The 21,013-nt window shown below is 51.5% G+C and overlaps 1 protein-coding gene across 2 annotated transcripts in view; it reads left to right on the forward strand.

Annotated features, from left to right (window-relative positions):
* ESRRB (estrogen related receptor beta) overlaps positions 1-21,013 on the forward strand; it is a 173,658-nt gene that overhangs the window by 150,484 nt on the left and 2,161 nt on the right. For both annotated transcript variants that reach the window (XM_046647062.1, XM_046647061.1), the window contains 3 exons: positions 6,791-6,901; positions 7,428-7,589; positions 15,566-15,835. In XM_046647062.1, coding sequence (XP_046503018.1) covers positions 6,791-6,901; positions 7,428-7,589; positions 15,566-15,835 — 543 coding nt within the window. The remainder of the gene's footprint in view (positions 1-6,790; positions 6,902-7,427; positions 7,590-15,565; positions 15,836-21,013) is intronic.

Consider the following 21,013-nt stretch of genomic DNA (forward strand, 5'->3'; position numbering starts at 1 on the left):
ACGGGGTCAACTTGATGACACTAACAACAAAACATTTTACATACGAGAATTATTAATGCTTTTTTAAATTCAGAAAGTATCAATAAGGTGATAAAATCTAATAATCCCAGATAGTAATTGTAAATTGGTTCGTATTTTAATGTGCTTCCTGAGTCTGCTTTTTAAATATTGTTAGTTTGAGAACATAATCATGCAACTCATTTCTACTTCGTCTCCTTTTTTCTTCCCCATTTGGTGTTTGTAAGACTTAAGCATCCTAATTTAAAAAACCATTGCCCATTGTATCAGTGAAAATGGCTTTCTGTGGCAAGTGACAGAGCACTTCACTGCTAGTGGCTTCGGCATGGATCAAGGAGCTTGATTCCCGCCTCCCGAGAAGGCTGGAGATGGGCCGTTGCTGGGCTTCTTAGCCGTGGCGTCCAGGGCTCGGGTGCTTTCTGTCTTCCTTCCCTCACGTTCTTTGGTGTCCTCACATGGCTGCCTCATGCTTGCAAGGTGGTTGCCACAGCTCTAGGCTTCACCTTCCAGGTCAGGGCAGGAGAAAGACAAAGAGAGCTGCACCAAAAATATCTGTCCCTTTTATCAAAAAAGCAAAACCATTCCCAGAAGCCCCCACCCTGGACTTCCCCTTACATCCCACTGGCCAGAATCAGGTCACGTGACCAGCCCTAACTACCAGGGGAACTATGACAGTGGGGACAGGATTGCTGGGACTGGCTAGGGCACATTGTCTCCATGAACAAAATCTGGGTTCTGTTAGCATAGAAGAGAAGGAATGGAATGAAGATTGGGTAGACCACCAATAATGTCTGCCAGACCCAACCCGTAGAACTGGGTGATCCACTTCTAAAGGGTTCCTGATACAGCATCTCGCCAGAAGGCTCAGGAGAGAACCCAGTGCATACCCTTATCTCTTGGGGAGGGGCTTCTTCTTGTTGACTAAAATTCTGAGCAGTGTACTCAAGAAAATATAAAAACACATTGGCAGATAATAAGTATAAACATATTTAACCAAAATCTGTTTAGGAAGAGTGCAGAGGAATTTAGAACTTTGTCCACTGTCTCTGCCCTTGAGGAGCTGGCCCTTCCCAGTTCAGAGCAGATCGCATTAATAAAGACAAATGCCTAGAAGGCAGGGAGGTGACTGGCTTGGAAACACTGTATAAATATAGAAAATAACGGGTGCCTGGCCATGGAAGGAAGGTGCCCAAGGATGTTCAAGTTCATGAAGTGCTGTCTTGCAGTGGGAGGGGTGGGGGTAGTCTTGCTGGATGGGCTGGAGGGTAGGAAGTGATCCTAGGGTAGGAGGGTAGGAGACAGAATTTAGCTCAATACAAGGGGAAACTTTCATGAGGAATGGATGGCTTAGAGGGGGTGAATTTCTAGAGGTTGGAGGGACAAATGGAAGCTGGGAGAGGACCAGACCCTGAGATTCTTTCGTTTCCTGCTTCATTTGAACTGGGCACATCATTTTACTCAAAAACTTGTCTGCCTACCACGGGCAGGGTGCTGGGCAGGGGCTGCAAAGATGAATGAAAGCTCTTGCCTGGGAGGTGCCCCTAGTCCCCCAGGGAGATGGGCGTGTGATGTGTTGTGAGGAGTTGTTTGGACCGTGGTTGCTGTAATAGAGATGAGCAAAGGAAGCCCAGGAAGGCATGGCCAGGGGGAGTCTGGAAGGACTTCTCTGCAGAGGTAATACTGAGCTGGGCCTTCAAGGGAGCATCCAGGACGTGAAGTGCCTCTGGGGACAGTGTGGGCATGAGGGATAAGGTCAGTTCGCTTAGGTGATGGCCCATCTGCCACAACCCCAGCCGAGGAGAAGGGGGTCCCTGGGTTGGGAAGCACAGGTCTGTGCCACAGGCCCCCTCTACCCTAAATGCTCATTAGCGAAGCCAGACCGTGGGACACTGTTGGGGGAAGGAGAGCTCAGGAAATGGAGCCGACTTGGGCCCACTGAGCTGATGAACTAATGGGAAGAAAGGCAATCAAGATGAGGTGGTGTGTGAGGTGCTGGGGGAATGCTGACGCATGGAGCAGGCTTGGACCAGCCACAGAGCGGCCGGAGTGACAGCCTCGCCCGGCCAGCTGGAACCACTTTCCAACTTACCGAGCATTTTCTCACTGTTATGTCATTTGCTTGTCACAAAAGCCATATGTGGTGAGCAGAGTTGGTGTCCCCATTGCCTCCTTCCCTGTATCTGAAGATGAAACCAAGGCCATGAGAGCCAACTTGGCCAAGACTGCATGGCCCACGAGGGGCAGACAGGCCTGGGACCTTGCTCACCGGGTCTCTGGGCTGGAGTGGTTTGAGCCAGTGCCTGGCGTGGGACTTGGAAAAACAGACGCGAAGCAAGGAGAGCAGACACACCTCACACCAGGTGTCCATTTGTGCATAATCAAACCCAACAGGCTAGTTTTTTTTTTTTTACAACCTGATAATTGACACATTTATTGATTGGTGCCATTGACCATTCTGCTGTAAGGATCTGGAGGAGAAAATTTAGAGGAGAATGTGTCCTGCTGTGTCTTGGAGGCCATACTCTGAAATGGCAAAGAGCTCGGATACTGGCTCTTTTACTGGACAAATTACCAAACCTCCAAGTCTCAGATTTTCTTGTTTGTAAAATGGGGATAAGAGCACTTGCCTTATATGCTGTGGATTAAGCGGAACAACATGTGCAGGAAGTCCCCCATAAAGGAGGCTGTCATTATCATTATTAGCGTGATTTACCAGAGAGTTGTGCACAGAGCTGGGGAAGCATGAGAAAGATGATGTTGATGATGCAGACAGTGATGGCTCCCATTTTCTAAGCACCCACTGTGCCTTGGTTGCCATGACAGACCCTGGAGGACGACGGTGAGCAGCCCCTGGCCGGAGGGGCGCCGGGTCGGTAGGGGAAGCCCCGTGTGCTGGAACCCTGGAAGAAGCCCCCGGCCTGGATGGGAGGCGGGAGGAGGCACATCCCTTCCTGTACGCGTCAAGACTTTCTTGAACACCCACTAAGGGCCAGGCCCTGTATTAGGACTGAGAACATTCCATATGGAGGCAGCAACAGAGGTGACAACTGCCTGCTTCCTTACCTTGCTAAGGGTTGGGTGCCTTTTTAAATTTTTGGTGGAATAGTTCCCACCACTGTTGACTGCTGTCTGGGGTCAGGCAGGCTGGGTGGGAGGGGAGAGCTCATGAGACTAGAGGAGAGAAAGTCAATGGAGTGGGGAATGGGCTGATCCCGGACTCCACGTCAGACCCTGGCACATAGTAGGTGTTCAGGAAATGGGGGGCCCTCCCGTCCTTGAGGAATGAAACTTGGTGTTTTCACTCATGGTCTTGCCAGCTTTCCAAGGGGAAGCAGAGCTTGGAGGAGCTTGGCTGAGCCCGGGTGCAGTAGGCAGGGGTGAGCTGCTTTGTGGCTGTGTCACTGGATGGGGTCAGCAAAACTCTTCTAAACAGGGAGCTTTTCCCAAAAACCTTCAGGGGAGGAAGCATGAGGGGTGGGAGGGGTGAGGGAGTAAATATGAGCTGATGTCCTACCAGCACATGTAGGTCTTGTGTTGGACGGGATTCGGCTGTCCCCTTCAAGGTCCAAGGTTCTGGTGGAAGGCGACTGGACAGCTTCTTCTGTTGCGATGCTGTAGTGCAGCTCTTCTCAAACTCCTGTGCACATCAATCGCCTTGTTAAAATGCTGACTCTGATGGAGGAGAGAAGGGAGTCGGGGGGAGCAGACCTGGGATTCTTGCATGCTTAACAAGCTCCCAGATGATGCTGATGCTGCTGCCCGTGGACCACCCCTTGAGAAGGAAGGCAGCTGTTGGTGCCCACCTATGTTTACTCAGCACTCTATCACGTGGGTGCTGACCTGCCATCTTGTGACTGCAACCCTGCCCAGGGCTTTCTCTGGCCACCAGAGTCTGCTCAGCCCGGACCTCTGAGATGCCAGTGACTGCAAGGAGAGGTGGTCAATGCCCCAAGGCCCTCTTCCACAGCAGGGGGAGCTGAGCTGTGTTCTGCACTGTGCCCCAGGGTCCTCAGTGATGTTGGAGCTCGGTTGCCCACAGGAGTAACCCACTCAGGAATACACTCGTTGTTGGCTTTCTTCCTGAGATCACCTCCCCAATAAACTGCCTGCACACACGTGCTTGTCTCGGGTCTGCTCTCGGAGAACCCAACTACAGATGTGGCCAGCTGCAAGCCATCCCAACCCTCGAGGCAGAAGGGGAGTTTATTGCAAGCCTATCAGGAGGCTCAAGGACCACACTTAGAAGCCAGACAAGGACCAGGGGAAGCGCTGAGAGCCCGGGCACAGGAGATGCAGTAACCAGGAGAGTCTGGCCCAGAGCTGCCCACGCCCGTGCTGCTCAGGGCATTGCTGCTGCCCTGACCAGTCCTCACCCTCTCTCTGTCTTTGTGCCGTTTGATCACAGCCTCCAATTGGCTGTGCCTGTGTCACCAGACCATACTTTGACCTCCAAAGGCTGCAGAGGAGGAGGAACTGGACCACTTGGATATCCATAGTAGGGGGTGGACACAGGCCCCCAACAAGATGACCCACAATAGGAGAATTGCCTTTAGATAGGAAGTAGGGGTAGGATGCTGGGTGGACCCGCTCCTTGAAAAAAAAGTCCATTACAGCCATGTTCAGTGTCAAGTACAAAAGTGCCAAGTTGTGGGTAAAAAGGACACTGCTGATGAAAGTGCTGAGCCATGACTGGCCCCAAAGAGACAGTCCCCCCGGGCAGTCTGCTGGGTTTGGTATGCTCACAGCATCCTCCTTGCCCTCCGGGAGGAGGATGTGGTTTGAGCCCTTAACTGGAAGCACGTGGGGATGGAGTCATCCCAGATTCCTCAGTCCCAAGGGCAATTAGCATTTAAAGTGACGTTCCTTGCCCATTCAGTAAACAAAGTCATTTTACTTTCAATTACTCTCATTGCCTTAGGAAACTTCCTTTCTTGTCCCAGACTTAAAGTTAGTAGCTGTATATCCTAACTAAGAAACAGCCAGAAAATCACCTGCATGAATGGAGTCTAAATCCATCCTCTTTCCTGTAAGTTACAATTATAGCCACGCCCCTGACGACTGGACTTTTCAACCTTTTGGTCAACAAAGACCTTCACAGACAAGGACCACATAGACGATGGTGGTCCTATAAGATTAGTACCATACAGCCTAGGCGTGTAGTAGGCTTTACCATCTAGGTTTGTGTAAGTACACTCTACAATGTTCGCACAAGGGCGAAATCGCATTTCTCAGAACGTTGCCCCGTCGTTAAGCGATGCAGGACTGTATTCCTGCCTTCCTCTTGCCTCTCTCCAAGAAAGGGCTGGACTGATAGGACTGGCTTGTCACCATCTCCTCCTGGGAGGATGGAAGAAGCACAGGATGGGCAGGAAGAAGAGCCAGAGGGAAAGTGCCCCACAGGGCCCTGAAGATCGCTGACTTGGGCTGCGAGGGTGACGCTGTGGACCTTTGGGGAGAGGAACAGGAAGCTGAGCATGGCCCATCACCTCAGAGGCGGAGGCTGTCACCACGAGCTTTCCTCCTCTCAGGACTGGCTCTGTCTCTGACTTTTTCTGTGTTTTATTTGAGGCCCATTTCACAGTAAGGAAAGGAGAGCTGCTCTGCTCTCTGTGCAGTTCATACTTTGGAGCTCACTGGATGGGTCCCCTTCATCTCTTCAGCTCAGACTGTACATGTCGGTGGTCTGTCTGAGCTTGCATGCCTTTGGATGAGGAGCCTGTTTGAGGTCCTGCCCACCCTGCCAGCTGGTGGGGGTGTCAAATGGTATCCACCTGTCTGTCTAGACAGCAGGAACGGGGTGTGGGGGGGGTTTCTTAAAGGCAGTATGGACACAGAGACAATAATGGATCTCTCCAGGATAGGGTCTCACTCCTGGAAATGGATGTCAGTGTGGAGTGGCCACCACTGCTTTTGCACCTGCTATCAAGATACTTCTAGGGGCTGGCCTGGTGGTACAGCGGTTAAATTCACACGTTCTGCTTCGGTGGCCCGGGATTCGCTGGTTCAGATCCCGGGCGCAGACATGGCACCACTTGGCAAAAGCCATGCTGTGGCAGGCGTCCCACATATAAAGTAGAGGAAGATGGGCATGGATGTTAGCTCAGGGCCAGTCTTCCTCAGTAAAAAGAGGAGGATTGGCGGCAGTTAGCTCAGGGCTAATCTTCCTCAAAAAAAAAAAATACTTCTAGGCATTGATGTAGGTGTGGCTCGACCACCTGCATCCCCATCCCTCGGGGACTTTCTGTGGAAGATGTGCTCCAGAATTCCATCCTGGAATCTCTGAAGGCGGGATCCAGAAATTGACATTAGTAACAAACACCATCCGCCACGCTTATGTGAAAAGCCTAAAAATCCTTGTTTTAGCTCTTCTGCGGTGCCTGCTAACGGCAGATTCAGGTCTTCTCTTGGGTGAACTAACTCACCTCGCTGGTTTCATAGCAGATCTAAAATAATGGGTCTTCTTTCCCAAACACTTGGAGTACTTTTGTTGTGCTTTCCATTTTGGAGACAGAAAGACTTAGAGGCTAAAGGTTGCTTGGGATGGATTTTAGGAGGATGCTGAATCAGGAGAGGCCAGACCAGGCCTGGGGCAGCTGGGATGGGCCATTGCTGTTAGACAATCGTTTTAGGATTGTCCAACCACTTGGCCTGAGGCTGGTAATGAGGCAGCTGTCAAAGGCCACCTGGGCGTGGCCCTGAAGGTCTCAGCCAGTGTTTAAATTCCGAAGTCAGTGCTGCCACCCTGGTGATGTCTCTCTTTCCCCTCCAACAGGAGTGCGTCTCGACAGAGTGCGTGGAGGCCGCCAGAAATACAAGCGACGGCTGGACTCGGAGAGCAGCCCCTACCTGAGCTTGCAGATTTCCCCACCTGCTAAAAAGCCATGTGAGTGCCAGGGCGGTCTGTGCCCTTTTGCCAGCATTTGTACCCAGGACATCTGGCGTCCTTTGGGGGAAATGCCATCTTCCCACCACTGGGTTATGGGGACAGTGTGGATTTGGGGAGGTGACTTCAGTGCCTGGCATTGGTGTCAGATACTGCAGAATGATGCTTCATTCAGAAGGCCTTTCTGTATGAGATGTCGCAGAATGTGGATCAAATTGAAGCATGGGCCTGGGAAGGCATGGGCTCCAGCATCCAGAACACGCCCCCCCCTCACCTCCCACCCGAAGCAGGTTCCTCTGGGGAGAATTCACCAGGCAACTTCCCTTAGAGGGATGTTTCTCAACAGCCCAAATCACTACGGCCAGCAACTTTGTGGAGTCAGAAAGGGTGGGGAGATGATGACAGCCATGTTTGACCTTCCTGGGGCTCCTCAGAACCCGACTTTTCATCCTGAGCCCTCCCAGGCTCCATCCTGGCCCCTTTCCTCTGTTCCCAGGCATTTACATTCCCCCTTTGGTCTTTGCAGTGACCAAGATCGTGTCGTACCTGCTGGTGGCTGAGCCGGACAAGCTCTACGCCATGCCTCCCCCTGGCATGCCCGAGGGGGACATCAAGGCCCTGACCACTCTGTGTGACCTGGCAGATAGGGAGCTTGTGGTCATCATTGGCTGGGCCAAGCACATCCCAGGTGAGTCACGTGGGACTAGGGGGAGAGTGCAGCCAGGGCCTCTCAGTCACTCTTCCCGCGGCCGGCTTCCGATGCTGTGGGACCCAGGAACCCTGTGGAATCTTGGCAAGCCTGTTTTTCTCTGGGCTCCTTTTCTCTCCTTGTGGGATTGGAGGGGAGAAGGTGTTTGGAAGGTCCTGTAATGTTCCTGAACTGCTGGGGGCTCTTCAGAACCGGTTCTCATTCTGCAGGGCTGTGATTGCATCTACAACAGGTCGTATTCCAAGAGCAAGTTCTTTGAACTCTTAAAGGCCAAAGAGTAGGGTTTTCTTGTAGACCTTATTGGAAATATGCTGGGAAATAATGCAGAAGAGGGACAGGCTCTCTTGCTTCCTATTAGAGGCAGGGGGAGTGGAGCGGTTAAGAGCATGGGCTCGGAATCAGGTTGGGATTCAAGCTCTGGGTCTGCAGTTTACTAGCTGTGTAACCCTGGGCAGGTCACCTGACCTCTCTGCAAACAGGGAGTCACAGCAGTGACTCCTTTGTGGGCTTTGACGTGAGGATGAAATGTGAGCATGCGTGTGCAGCTTTTGGCATGTGCTACCATCAGTTGCATGCTCACTGTTGCCACTTGCCTGATCTTAAGGCAGGCCTGGCTCTTCATCTGCATCGTGTGACTTGAAGATCATTTCCAGCGTGGATAGTATGTGTAATCAACGGGTTGCTGGCCATATGGACTTCTCTTCCTTGCATGGGGCCCCCAGCCCCTCTTTCAGCTTCTCTTGTTCTGGATAAACGGTGGGAGCTGATTTTTAATTTTATTTTTGTAGACACCGATACCCACATGTTCTGCATTACACATGTGTTGGGGAGCTTTCTAAAGCCTGTGCAGTTTATTCCTTCCAGGCTGACAGCTTGGCTCATAGTGTGGTAGAGACATCCTGCTCTCCTCTGGCAGTGATCCGCCATGGACTCAGATTCTTACTGGCTCCGTGACCTGGGGCAGTTTATCTTCCCGTCTGCAGATCCTTTTGTGTTTGTCACCAGCTCTGAGAGATGAGTACAGCATGCATGGTTGTATGGCAAAAGATGTCCTGGACTTTAGATGCCGAGGCCCCCAGTTGATTGGGATGAGTCAGAAAGTGCTTATATAAGACATTGTGTGCACAACTGCAGAAGGAACCTTCCCGGGACAAGGGCTTGGAGGTGGTGCTGGTGTCACTCAGCTGGCAGGAAGCCTGGAATGCCTTCTGCCGGGACTCCGGTGGCCCCGGCATTTTGCTCATGGATGGGCTCCCTGGGGATCTGGCAGAGCGCCCTTCCTAAGGAGCTCAGCCTCTCAGGATTACACACTCAGTAGTTTTTGAATCTGCCCGGTGCTGGTTCAGCACAGATGTGGGGTCAGGCCACTGCTTAAGACACCTCAGCCTGGATTGCTCCAGTAACCCAGGGCCAAATCGGGTACAGCTCGTCCTGCCCCTCACACTCTGCCCCCACTCCCATCACATGCTCCTCATCCCGGTGGATCGACTGCATCCCCGCAGTGGCTCAGGAGTGGCTCCTGGCGGTCCCCTGGGTCACTGCTTCCTTCTCCTACCACCCCATCCCCTTGATACCTTTGAGCGGGTGTAGAACCAGGAGGCACTGTCTCCCCTGCACCCATTTTTCTCCATGTGTCCCCACCTCCCCTCTCCCTCTCTCATCTGTGCCCAACCAAAAGGGCAGTGGGAAGAGCGGATGGCTGTTAAGGGCACATTTGGGTTCAGGCACACCTGCGCTCTGGTCCCGGCTCTGTCCTTACTGGCCTTGTTCAAGACATTTCATTTTTCTGAGCTTCAGTGTCCTCGCCTGTGAAATGGGAATCATAATAGACCCCCCCTCACCGCGATGCTAGGAGATACAACACACTTAACCTAGCCGTGACACAAAGTAGGTATTTGATAAATGGTGGATGGCTGTGACCATGGTTGTCATTGTTGCTAATAGTATTAAAAACCTCCTTTCACATCATCATTTTTCCTTGTCCAAAGCTGAATTCTTTTTGATTAAAAAATAAAATAAACATAGGGGCTCATTTGTCTGTCTCAAATGCTAATTTGCCTATTTTGCATAAATCTGCATGCTGAATTATTTGGGCCTGACCTTCTAGTGTTTAAGGTAAAATTAATTAATAAAGTCTCCTGCCACTGCATGTTAAGGGCGATGACACATCAAGTGTCTGATATATTTAAACTAATCAAGTCAATCCCATCTCAGATTAGATGGAAAACTCGTCTGAAGACCTGCTCACCAGCCCTTCGGGAGAGAGCAGGTTGAGTAGGGGGATGCCAGCCAGGGCCCGACCCTGGGACTTGTGTCAGCTCCTGTCCACCCTGGTTCCTGGACAGGCAGAAGGACTGACTCCTCAACACGGCTCAAGTTAGAGCTCTGAGGAGGAGCCCGAGCTGCTGCCCTTAACCACAGGAAACCCACCACATGCCTTAGCATCCTCTAGCCTCTGATCCCGAGCCTGGCACACAGACAGCACTTCATACTTGCCTTTGCGTGCATTTATTGAGCATTCATTGTATGTAAGCTGTCTTGCTAGGAGTTGTGGATGATAGAAAGAATTAGATTAATTTCTGCCCCAAGGATCCCCATTGGGAATAAGGTGGATGATTAAAAAAAACCAAAACTTTTTCATAGAATTTTTTTAAAGATTTAATTTTTCCTTTTTCTTCCCAAAGCGCCCCCGGTACATAGTTGTGTATATTTTAGTTGTGGGTCCTTCTAGTTGTGGCATGTGGGATGTCCACGCCCAGGATCCGAACCGGCGAAACCCTGGGCTGCCAAAGTGGAGCGCGCGAACTTAACCCACTTGGCCATGGGGCCGGCCCCATCATAGAATTTTTCAAACAAAGGTAGACCAAATAGTATCTTGAACCCCCATGTAGCCATTACCCTGCTTCAACAGCTACACCCACGGCCAGTCTTGTTTCATCTCTGCCCACCCATTTCCCACCTCCTGTTTTTCATATGTGATGAGGCGCATACTTAGAATGCAGTGAGAAGAACCACAGGACGGAGTTCAGAAGCAGGAAGGATGCCACGGCTGCCAGGGGAGAGAGCAGAACCTGAGTTAGGCCTTCAGGATTGATGAGCAGTGGCCATGGAGGAAGAGTCCAGAAGGGCGTGAGATGCTGTGAACACAAGTCGCATGCTGTCACACAGAACCTGACGCATTCCTGTGGGCAGTGAGCGACCAGCTTAGCCAGAAGGAAGGGTCATTTGAGCACAAAGTCATTCCCAGCACCCCCCTGCCTTTTGCTTGCATTTTTGAACACACGCTTTCACAGGGTGAGTTCCATGGGGACCTTGGGGCTGACTGTGGTTTGCTTAGAATAGCAGCCACTCTTTGGTTTGAGTCATCTGAAGTTGCCCTACCCCAAATGCAGGTTTTTACCTTGAGCTGATTTTCCAAGGATTGGGCGGCCCACAGGACAAGCCCACGTCTTTGGAGTGGCCACCTCTTGTTTCCCATGAGCGAGAGACTAGAACAAGAGGCAGCAGGCTTTCCTAGGCAGTGGGTACCACTTGACGAGCTGCAGCCTCCAGGTGTTATTAGCCCGTTGTCCTTCCACTCCAGGCTGCCCTGGCCAGGAGAGCCTTCTCCGGCCACCCCATGTGAGTCACTGCTGGCCCTGCCCAGCCCAGGCTGACATGTGCTTGGCTTCTGCAGGGGCCCCCCTCAGAGGCCTCTTCACGCACGGTCCCTCAGCAGCCCTGCTCCCAGGTAGCCACCGTCTGCCTCACGCTGGGGAGAGAAGAACGCCAGCGGCCGATGAAATATGGGCTGCCGAGTGACAGCAGCTGTGTCTGGAGTGGCCTCAGATCCTATAATTACATCTCCCTTTATTACCTCTGCTAATGGCCCTCCAGGTCGACAGAAACGATAATAAATTAACAGATTATGAACTCCACTTGCCACAAATTATGTGCACTTTTTTTTTTTTTTTTTTTTTAAATTCCAGGAGCTTGTGCTGTCAAATCACTGGGGGATGGGGGCTTGGGAAGAGCCTGAGTGTTATTAGATCACTCAGTGCAGATAAAGCAACTTTCCAGGGCAGCGGAGGTCGAGGTGGGAGACCTGGGGAGAGAGGGGCCGAGCTCCAGGGGCACGGGCCACCCCCAGCCTCTCCCCGCAGCCCCCTCTGTCGCAGAATCACTGATTACTTCATGAGGGAGACCGAGCTGCAGGGCGGGGAAGAGTACTTCAGCCCGTTTGGGTTGAAATAAAAGCAAATGTGTGCTTCTGGTAAAGACATTGATGTAACAGAGGCATGGAAATGATGAGTTCCAAATCCCTTTCTTACGCACCCTTCTGGGAATTTCCTGTGCTTTTACAGCCACTGCGCCTGTGTGTGTGCGTGTGCGCATGCTTCTCCCCTCCTGCCGTGGGATCATACTGCAACCCTGCTGGATGCTCTGCTTATTTCATTTGATTGTATAAAATAGTGGCACTTACCATGTGCTCAGCAGTGTTCTGGGTGCTCCACACCTTACCTCATTTAATCCAAACAAACTCCAAGAGGGATGTAATATTATTATTCCCATTTCACAGATGAGGAAGCTGAGGCACAGAGACTGGACTTGCCCGGGGTCACACACAGCCAGTGGTCAGTAGAGCTAGGATTCCAACAGTCTGGCTCTGGTGTCTGTGTTCTTAATGGTTCCTTCCCTGCTTACGCTCTTGGTGACTTTCTACATCCACACAAACAATTCTACCTCTTTCTTTCTTTGGCTTCTAATGTGCCATTCATTTAACCAATAATTACATTTATTACATTTATATAATAAGGACGTGTACTAGATTAGTTACATTTAGGCTGTTTCCTGCTTTGGGTCATTACAAACAGATCTAACAAACGCTCTTTTCACATTTATCTTTGTGTATTTATGCATACTTTTCTTTCTAGGAGCAATTCCTGGTGGTGGAATCGCTAGGTTGAAGGGAGCATGCCTTTTGTTTTGTGCTTGATTTGACTTTATTTTTGGACACCTTACACATGGACAGATTCAAAAGCCAAAACGAGACACAAATGTTTACGCAGATGTCTCACCTCCTTATCCCCTCCCCCCACCGTCCTCCTAGAGGTAGCAGTTTTTATTTCTCATTTTTCCTTCTAGGGTTTCTATTTTCAAATATTAGAAAATAGTTGCACTTTTTTCAAGTATTAGAAAATATCAAATATTTCCCCCCTTCCTTGTGCAAAACGAAGCCGCCTACATACGCCATCCAGCGCTCTGGGTCTACGTCTGGGTTTTCAAAGCTCTTTCCACCTCCTTTTGAAGATGCTCGAAGAGGAAGAGATTAGTCAGGCTGAGTCCACTACTCAGATCAGCCTGGCAGAGAGGTGTGGACACAGGCCTCACAGGTGCATCCTCTGATGGTGGCACAAAGCTCTCTTTAAGTCACTGTATCCTTGTCTCCTGCCGTGACGTCATGGTGACAAGTGGTACTTGGGGTACATCTTTCCCTCTTGACCGTGAGCTCCTGAAGGCAGGAACCAGTTCTGATTTGAGCTCGCCATTCTGTCCCCAGTGCCTAGCACAGGGCCTGGCACTTATTGGTGCTCAGTAAATATCTGTGGAATGAATGAAGGGGCAGAAGCAGCTTCTCTCCTTCTTCTAGTGGCCGTCCCTGCATGATTAGCCTCACACAGGTCTTCTCTCCTTCATTCCCCGAAGCCTAGCTCTTACCTTGCCCTCTCTGCCACCTTCAAATTCCATTGTCTATTAATTTTGCCCCATCCACCTCCTGCATCTTCCCTACCAGTCTGTCTGCTTTCAGACGCCCCCATGCAGTCCCCCACCTTCCGACATACACACCCTCATGTGCTGGCTGATTGGTATCTGTTAATTAATGTCGCCCAAGGCCTCTCCTGCTCAGAGGCCCGATAAGGAAAATTGGATGTCCATTTCTATCTATCTTTTATTACCTCCTGGCTCTCCTTGCCACCACAGGCAGCCACACACCCTCTCCCACACTGGGTCCGGGTAACAACCCACGTGCACCTGACCCCTCTGTGCCACAGCCTCTCCCCTGAGAAGGCATGTCCATCCGGGCTTGCCCCGGGTCAGTCGGTGTAATCACTCCAGCTCTTCTGTCAGTCACCCATGGAGGCCAGCAGCCAGGTGGTGGTCCAAGGTCTGGGTTGTACAGATGGGGCCTGGGAACCATGATGATCAGGCTGAGTGGGTACTCACGGGGAAAGCGTGGCCTGCCGAGTGAAGGGGGCTTCAGTCCCAGCAGTGCCCCCTATGTTGAACATTCATGCTGTGGTTGGAAAACAGTGAGGGACAGGGGACTTTAGAGACAGGACAGCGAATGAGGGTGAGATAGACTCTATGGAAATACAGAGCGATGGGCCAGTCCAGAAGCTCGGGCCCACCCCAGGCTTCCAGCCCAGTAGCATAGGAAGAATCATGCCAGTAACGTGCCACTAACAACAACCATAATAGTAACAGCAGCTACAACTGTCACCACCCCCAGCTCAGGTTTGCTGAGCACCGACTGTGTTTGAGGAGTAGTCCTAAGTACTTTGCACGCGCATCTCTTCACCCTCCCAGCACCCACATCAGGTTGCTGCATCCCGCACGATTAGGTTCTAGGTCAGCTAATGAAGTAAAGGGTCCCACATAAGCAAAATTACCCCCGGAGACCCCTTAATTTCAGTTGCCCATGACATGTGGTGCAAATCGCTTTGTGGGTACTTTTCCTCCCTTTAGTAAATCTGGTGCGGTCAGTGTTGGAACCCATCACTGAGTTTCTCCTTGAAGTTACCGCCTTGTGTTTAGTGACCAAGACATTTGAAAATCAGCTGTCTTCCTCCCTCCCTTTCTTTTTACCTTCATTCCTTCTTTTTTTCCTTCTTTCTCAAATCAAGATAGTAATTGACTTTGCCTAAATTAAGTGCATATATAATGCAATTCCAGTATATTATTCTCATTTTGCAGACGAAGACTTTCATCTCATTGTTAATAATAATGGTAAGAGCTCCACAGATGCGTTGTATGTTGTATAATCATTGTCTCGTTTAGACCTCATGGCGACTCTCTGAGGCAGGCATGACTAATGTACCCATTTCATAGATGAGGAAGCTGAGGTTTGGTGAAGCTGCACAGTTTTCACAAGGTCAGCCTACAGCTAGTAAGTGGGAGTCAGGATTCAAGCGCAGGCAATCTCCAGAGCACACTGGACATGACAGTGTCACAGTTCTGGAGCTGTCCCCACCCCCAGCCGTCTTCCACTCTGGAGTCAGCTTCCTTGCTAGCAGGGAGGGGAGGCTCCCATGATTCCAAGCTCACAGGATATAGGACAGCTGGGTCATCGTTAGGGAGAGTGGAGGCCAGAAGCAGGGGTCTGACCCCTGGGAGGACAGGCTGCTCCCCTGACCTGGGGGGCTCTTGAGCTCTCAGCAGCCCCAGGCTGCACTCACTGGGGCCTTCTGAGGCTGGGAACAGCTGAGTCCTTGTTCCTGGTCCGGCCCCTGGGTCTCTGGGCTGCAGCTGAGACTCTGGTTCAGGAGTCACTTTAAAACCACGAAACCTCCCCTGCTTTGAGCAGAGGAGGGGTGCCTGGATGCAGGGGACCCAGGTTGGAGGGGACCCTGTACCGCCACCTCCTGATTCTACGAGGAGCTCAATAACTCCTTGAATTACAAATGCATTTAATTAATCAAAAAGCCTCTCCAGACATTTGAAAAATACCGTAGAACTAACAACAATAATAACAACGGCTGTCAACACTGACTGAGCTCTTGTTATGGAAGTCTTTTCTGTGAATTCCATGTCTGCCTCTTCCACCAACGGAAGGACAATGAGTCCGGCGGGTACGGAGGGAGGGGCAGGATCTGGAGATGCCTGGGAACCCCCCCACCGCCCTCCAGCCAGACCCAGGGAGGCTCCTGGCCTAGCCCCCTGACCCTCGCTGCCCTCCTGCCCCCTCTTGCCCACAGGCTTCTCGAACCTCTCCCTGGGGGACCAGATGAGCCTGCTGCAGAGTGCCTGGATGGAGATCCTCATCCTGGGCATCGTGTACCGTTCGCTGCCCTATGACGACAAGCTGGTGTATGCTGAGGACTACATCATGGACGAGGAGCACTCCCGCCTGGCCGGCCTGCTGGAGCTCTACCGGGCCATCCTGCAGCTGGTACGCAGGTACAAGAAGCTCAAGGTGGAGAAGGAGGAGTTTGTGACGCTCAAGGCACTGGCCCTGGCCAACTCAGGTGAGGGCAGGTGTGCGGAGCTTCGAGAGCTCTTGGCGGGTCGGGGGGCACAGCTCTGGGGCCTGAGAGCGGGGCCACTGCAAGGGGCAGGGATGGTATGAACGTGATGGAGCTTGTTGTCACCAAGGTTGTATAAGGAGCGGCCTGGAGTTAAAAAGATGGTGGTGTTGGCCAGCAGTGGTCAAGTATTCCCTAACCCTTGATTTGTAGGGGGCTGTGCTGAGCCCCGATATCTAGACCAGCACACTGGCTAAGGACACAGATTCTAGAACCAGGGGCTGAGTCAAATCCTGCTTCTGCCACTTGGGCGAATTGCTTCATCTGGGTCTCAGTTCTCCGTCAGCAAAATGGGAACAATGCACAGTCTCTACCCCACAAGACTATGGAAGGGATGTGTTTATATCTAATTATCTTATGCTTACAACATGCGTGGCACATATTAATTGCTCATCTTGTTAAATAAATTAGCTATGAACTTATGGAATCCTTACAAACAACCCTACGAGCAAAGTTCTTATTATTTTAACCCCATTTTACAGATGTGGAAACTGAGGCTTGGAAAGGTGAAGCAAATTGCTCAGGGTCACACAGACTAGGACTCAAACCAGCATCCTCTGATTCCAGAATTGACCCAAGCTTATGCCCACTCCTTGAATCTCTCAATCACATTGCTCAGGCACAAGAGAGAAAACCTTCCCAACTGAGTGGCTGAGTCTGACATTGAAAAGGAGGCCTCGCTCCATTTCTTTAGTCCCACCAACTTCTGGCCGGATTGTCTGGGGAGAGGGGCTGGCCCTGGTGATACGAATGAGGGAGCTTGAATGTAAACTGTGTCCATGCTTAGAGGGCGTCCACCCTGTGCAGGGTGCCATGCTGGGTGCCGGGGTGAGGGGTGGGAACGCAGAAGGAGAGGGGCAGGATCCCTGTCCTAAAGAGAGTGTCAGCACACACACGCATAATTCTGCCATGGGACGGCCTGTGGTGGGGCTCACTGCGCAAGTCTGGGTCAGACGGACCCACGTGCAAATTTCAGCTCTGACCCTGGGCAGGTTGGCCACCTTCCTTCGCTCTGTCTTTGTGCGTAAAGTGGGGATATCTGAGTACCTCCTCCAGATGCTTTTGTATTAAATGATCGAATGAAGATAAAGGACTTAGCCCAGTGCCTGGCCTAGAGGAAATGTTCCATAAATATCAACTATTAGCATTATTATTAGAGGAAACAAAGTGTTATCAGCAAATGGAAGGGAAGAGCTGGTTACCGGATGGAGACGGCACAAACAGGGTAACCAGCCAGTTTGCTTGATACTGTCACGCTTTGACTGAAAGTCCCATGTCCCTGGAAACCTCAGTCCCTGGCAAACCAGGACAGTAGGTCCCCCTAACAAATGGCTTCACAGAGAATGCAAGGGATGCTGTTCATGCCCCACTCAGACCCCCTTTACTGGGTTAGTGCACCCACACTCCAGCTGCTGAGCTTTGCAGCTAACAGCTCACAGCTGCCCTCTCCACCAGAGACCTACCCTCACCTGCCTTGCCCAGAGGGGTATGTACCTTGGCACCTTCAGCCAGTGGTGGATCCACACAGAGGAACACAAGGCTGGACTCCTGGCGAGGTGGGATCAGAGCTCTGCGCCGAGGCTGCATCCTTGCCCTGCTTGTTCCCACCGTCGCTCTATCCTGCCTCTCTCTCCCTTTCTCCTGAAAGCACACCCTCTATAAATCCACCCGAACCCTTGCCTCAGGCTCTGCTCCTGGGGAACCTAACGTAATACAGGCAGTCCCCGACTTACCATGGTTCGACTTATGGTTTTTTGGCTTTACGATGGTGTGAAAGTGATATGCATTCAGTAGAAACCATCCTTTGAATTCTGGTCTTTTCCCGGGCTAGCGATAGGCTGTACGATACTCTCTGATGATGCTGGGCAGTGGCGGCGAGCCGCAGCTCCCCATCAGCCACGTGATCACAAGGGTGAACAACCGATAGGCTCTGTGTTAGATAATTTTGCCCAATTTCGGCTAACGTAGGTGTCCTGAGCACATTTAAGGTAGGCTCGGCTAAGTTGATGTTCGGTAGGTTAGGTGTATTAAATGCATTTTCGACTTACAATATTTTCAACTGACAATGGGTTTAAGGGACACAACCCCATCATAAGTCGAGGAAGATCTGTACAGAGAAAGAAGCACTTTTTTTTAGTTCAGATCCTTTTTATTAATAAACTGATCCAAAACAATAATTAAAATTTTATGTGCTTCTATAGAGACCATTTACAGCTGAAGATTCCAAAAGTGTAATGTATTCTTTGTTGGAGAATGCTGGCGCTGTTGGCTTTTTAAAAGCACAATTTAGATTGACAGAATAATTGAGCAGATAGTCCAAGTTCCATATACTGTCCCACCCCCGCCCCCAACCCCGCACACAGTTTTCCCTGTTATTAACATCTTGCATTAGTGTGGTAATTTGTTACAGTGAATGAGCCAATATTGATACATTATTATTAACAAAAGTCCATAGTTTCCATCGGGGTTTACTCTGTGTGTTGTACGGTTCTGTAGGTTTTGACAAATGCGTAATGACAGATCTCCATCACTGCATGTCACGCAGACTGCTTTCCCCACCCTCAGAGTCCCCTGTGCCCACCTGTTCAGAGGGCAGCATCTTCGCCAGCCACTGCAGAGGGGCTGGGAGCTTGGGTGGGCAGACGAGGAGGGGGAACACGGGGACAGCAGACAGGTGAGCACAGCGAGACCCAGCAAGGTGGTGGAGGGCATGTCCTCCATTGTGGACTCTCTCGACCACTTCAGACCAAACCTAGAGATCAAGCTGGCCCATGCTGGGGAGGAGAGTGAAGAGAGGGGAGGCCACTCAACTGTCGCCTCCACCCCACCCCTCCACACCAAGCTGCAAGGGCTTTCAGATGGCTGTTTAGCTCGGCTGGCATCTCACACCTTGCTCTCAACACATACAGACCTGCACAGACATGCACACAGGCGCATGCGTACATACAGACACGTACACAAATGCATGCTCACACACATATGCACGCACACACGCACCACCTGAGGATCGACATATCATAACATGAGCCCCTCGGGAGCCGCAGCTGGCATCAAGCTTTGCCTGAGGAGACACTTTGTCATGTGAGATGAAGTTTTAGGAACCCGGACTTTTTGCTCGGGTGGCATCTACCAGGCCATCCTGCAGCTTATGTGCAGGCACAGGAAGCTTGAGGTGGAGAAGGATGAATTTGTGACGCTCAAGGTCCTGGCTGCATAGTGGACAAGTAGCTTCAGGCAGGACGTGGGGCAAGAACAGGGCTGTTCAGGGATTAGGGTAGAAAAGCAGGTTAGGGTCAGACCAGAGGCTCCAGGGCTAGGAAGAGATTGGGTTGTAATAAGGTCAATGTAGGGAACCATGAAGGTTGTAAGGGAGTGACTTGTCCCTCACAGCAAGGTGGGAAAGTCACCCAGACAGACAGTTGGCTGGAGGAGGGACAGGGGCCAGGAGATCATAGAGCGGTCCTGGTGGCAGCCCCAAGGTTCCACTGTGGGTGCCCCTGCTGAGGTTGAGTGCACAGGACAAGACCGGTCAGCCGTGGCTCAGGGGACTGACTTTGGGCAGAAGAGTGAAGCCCACAGGGACAGGCTGTGGCCCCAGACCACGGCCCCGCGGGAGCCTGCGGGCTGCCTTTCACCCTGAGTCCCGCCATCTCCAAGGCTCGCTGACAGCAGAGAAAATTCATAGCCATTGATTTTGTAATTAACAGTTTATCAATGCCATCGATACAGACTCACTGATGGATTGCAAAGAAATTAATCTTGCAATGTTATTTTATTTCATTTTTGGTCGAAGGCAGCTGCCAATTTTGGCCTCCTTGGAGAGGGTGGGGGGATGGGGAGAGGAAGCCGGCAGGAGGCAGGGAGTCCGGATGGCCGGGTCCCAGCCTTACAGGCACCAGTGCATCTTGGGTGCATACTCTGTAAACAGCAGAGGGGGTAGGAAAGGAGCCATCCTTCCTCTCTAACTGGCAAAGAGGGAGTCCTCACTGCCTTGGAAACGAGGAAGAGAAAAATGTGGAAGGGTCTTGAGTATGGGGCCAGTAACAGCCCAGCCCTGCAAGGATGCTCGCCCGCAGTCTGAGTCCTCACAATAATGGTAATAGGAACATTTATTAGATGCTTAGAAAGTGCCTGGTAATGTGCTATTTCATTTAACTCCCACCCCCTGGGAGGTGTGCGCTCTTATTTGCTCCATTTTACTGACGAGGAAATCTCAGAGAACCTAAGACCCTCGGCCAAAGTCACACAGCATTTAAGCCTCCAGACGCTTATCTACCTCATTCTACTGCTGTCCTCCCGTGAGAAAGAGGCAGGACCCGTGGAGGCATGGGCCGAGTGTGGGTCCAGGAGGTCCGAGGGAGGCACTGGGGTCAGCCAGCAGGTGCAGCTGCCCTTGCAGTCCGGCATCTAAACCAGCCCAGCATGCTAAGGAACTGCCCTGCTCCTTGGAGGAATTCAGGAAGCCCGCCCAGCCTTCCTTGGCAACCCACCCAGAGCATCGGCGCACTGGCTCACACACACCCTTACCCACCCGTGTTCGCGGGCATGGGGCGCCGCACTTCAGGACGGTGGCGAGGGTCTTTGAGGATCATCAGAAGAAGCCTGGTTATTTACCCCGAAGCCAGGAAGTAGGTTTCAGGAGATTCCCTTTGCTTAGGCTCAGACTCAACTATAACCCAGCTGTCGGCGGGTGCCTCCCTGCCCTGCTGGGACTTAGATAAATTTTGTTTGAATCCCCCATTCCGGGCCCAAGTCCAAAGCCCTCCCCAGGATGTTAGAGAACTCCCAACGGCATCTTCCATCCCTGTAACCCATGCCTCCAGCCACGTGCTTTCAGTCCCTCCTACGCCTTCCACCACAGGGCACCCAGACACAGAGCTCAGCCCCTTTGCCTGTGTCTCTGTTCTGGAACCAGCACTTTGTAAGGTTAGAGATGGTGCTGAAGACTTGAGCTGGTGCCTGGCAGTAGCAGCAGCAATGGTAGTAGTGGTGATGGTGCTGCTGATGATGATTATGATGGTGATGACGATGCTGATGATGATCATGATGATGGTGATGGTGATGATGGTGATGATGATGGTGATGGTGATGATGGTGATGATGATGGTGAAGATGATGGTG

Source organism: Equus quagga, chromosome 20 (genome assembly GCF_021613505.1).
Source record: "Equus quagga isolate Etosha38 chromosome 20, UCLA_HA_Equagga_1.0, whole genome shotgun sequence".
Lineage (NCBI taxonomy): Eukaryota > Metazoa > Chordata > Mammalia > Perissodactyla > Equidae > Equus > Equus quagga.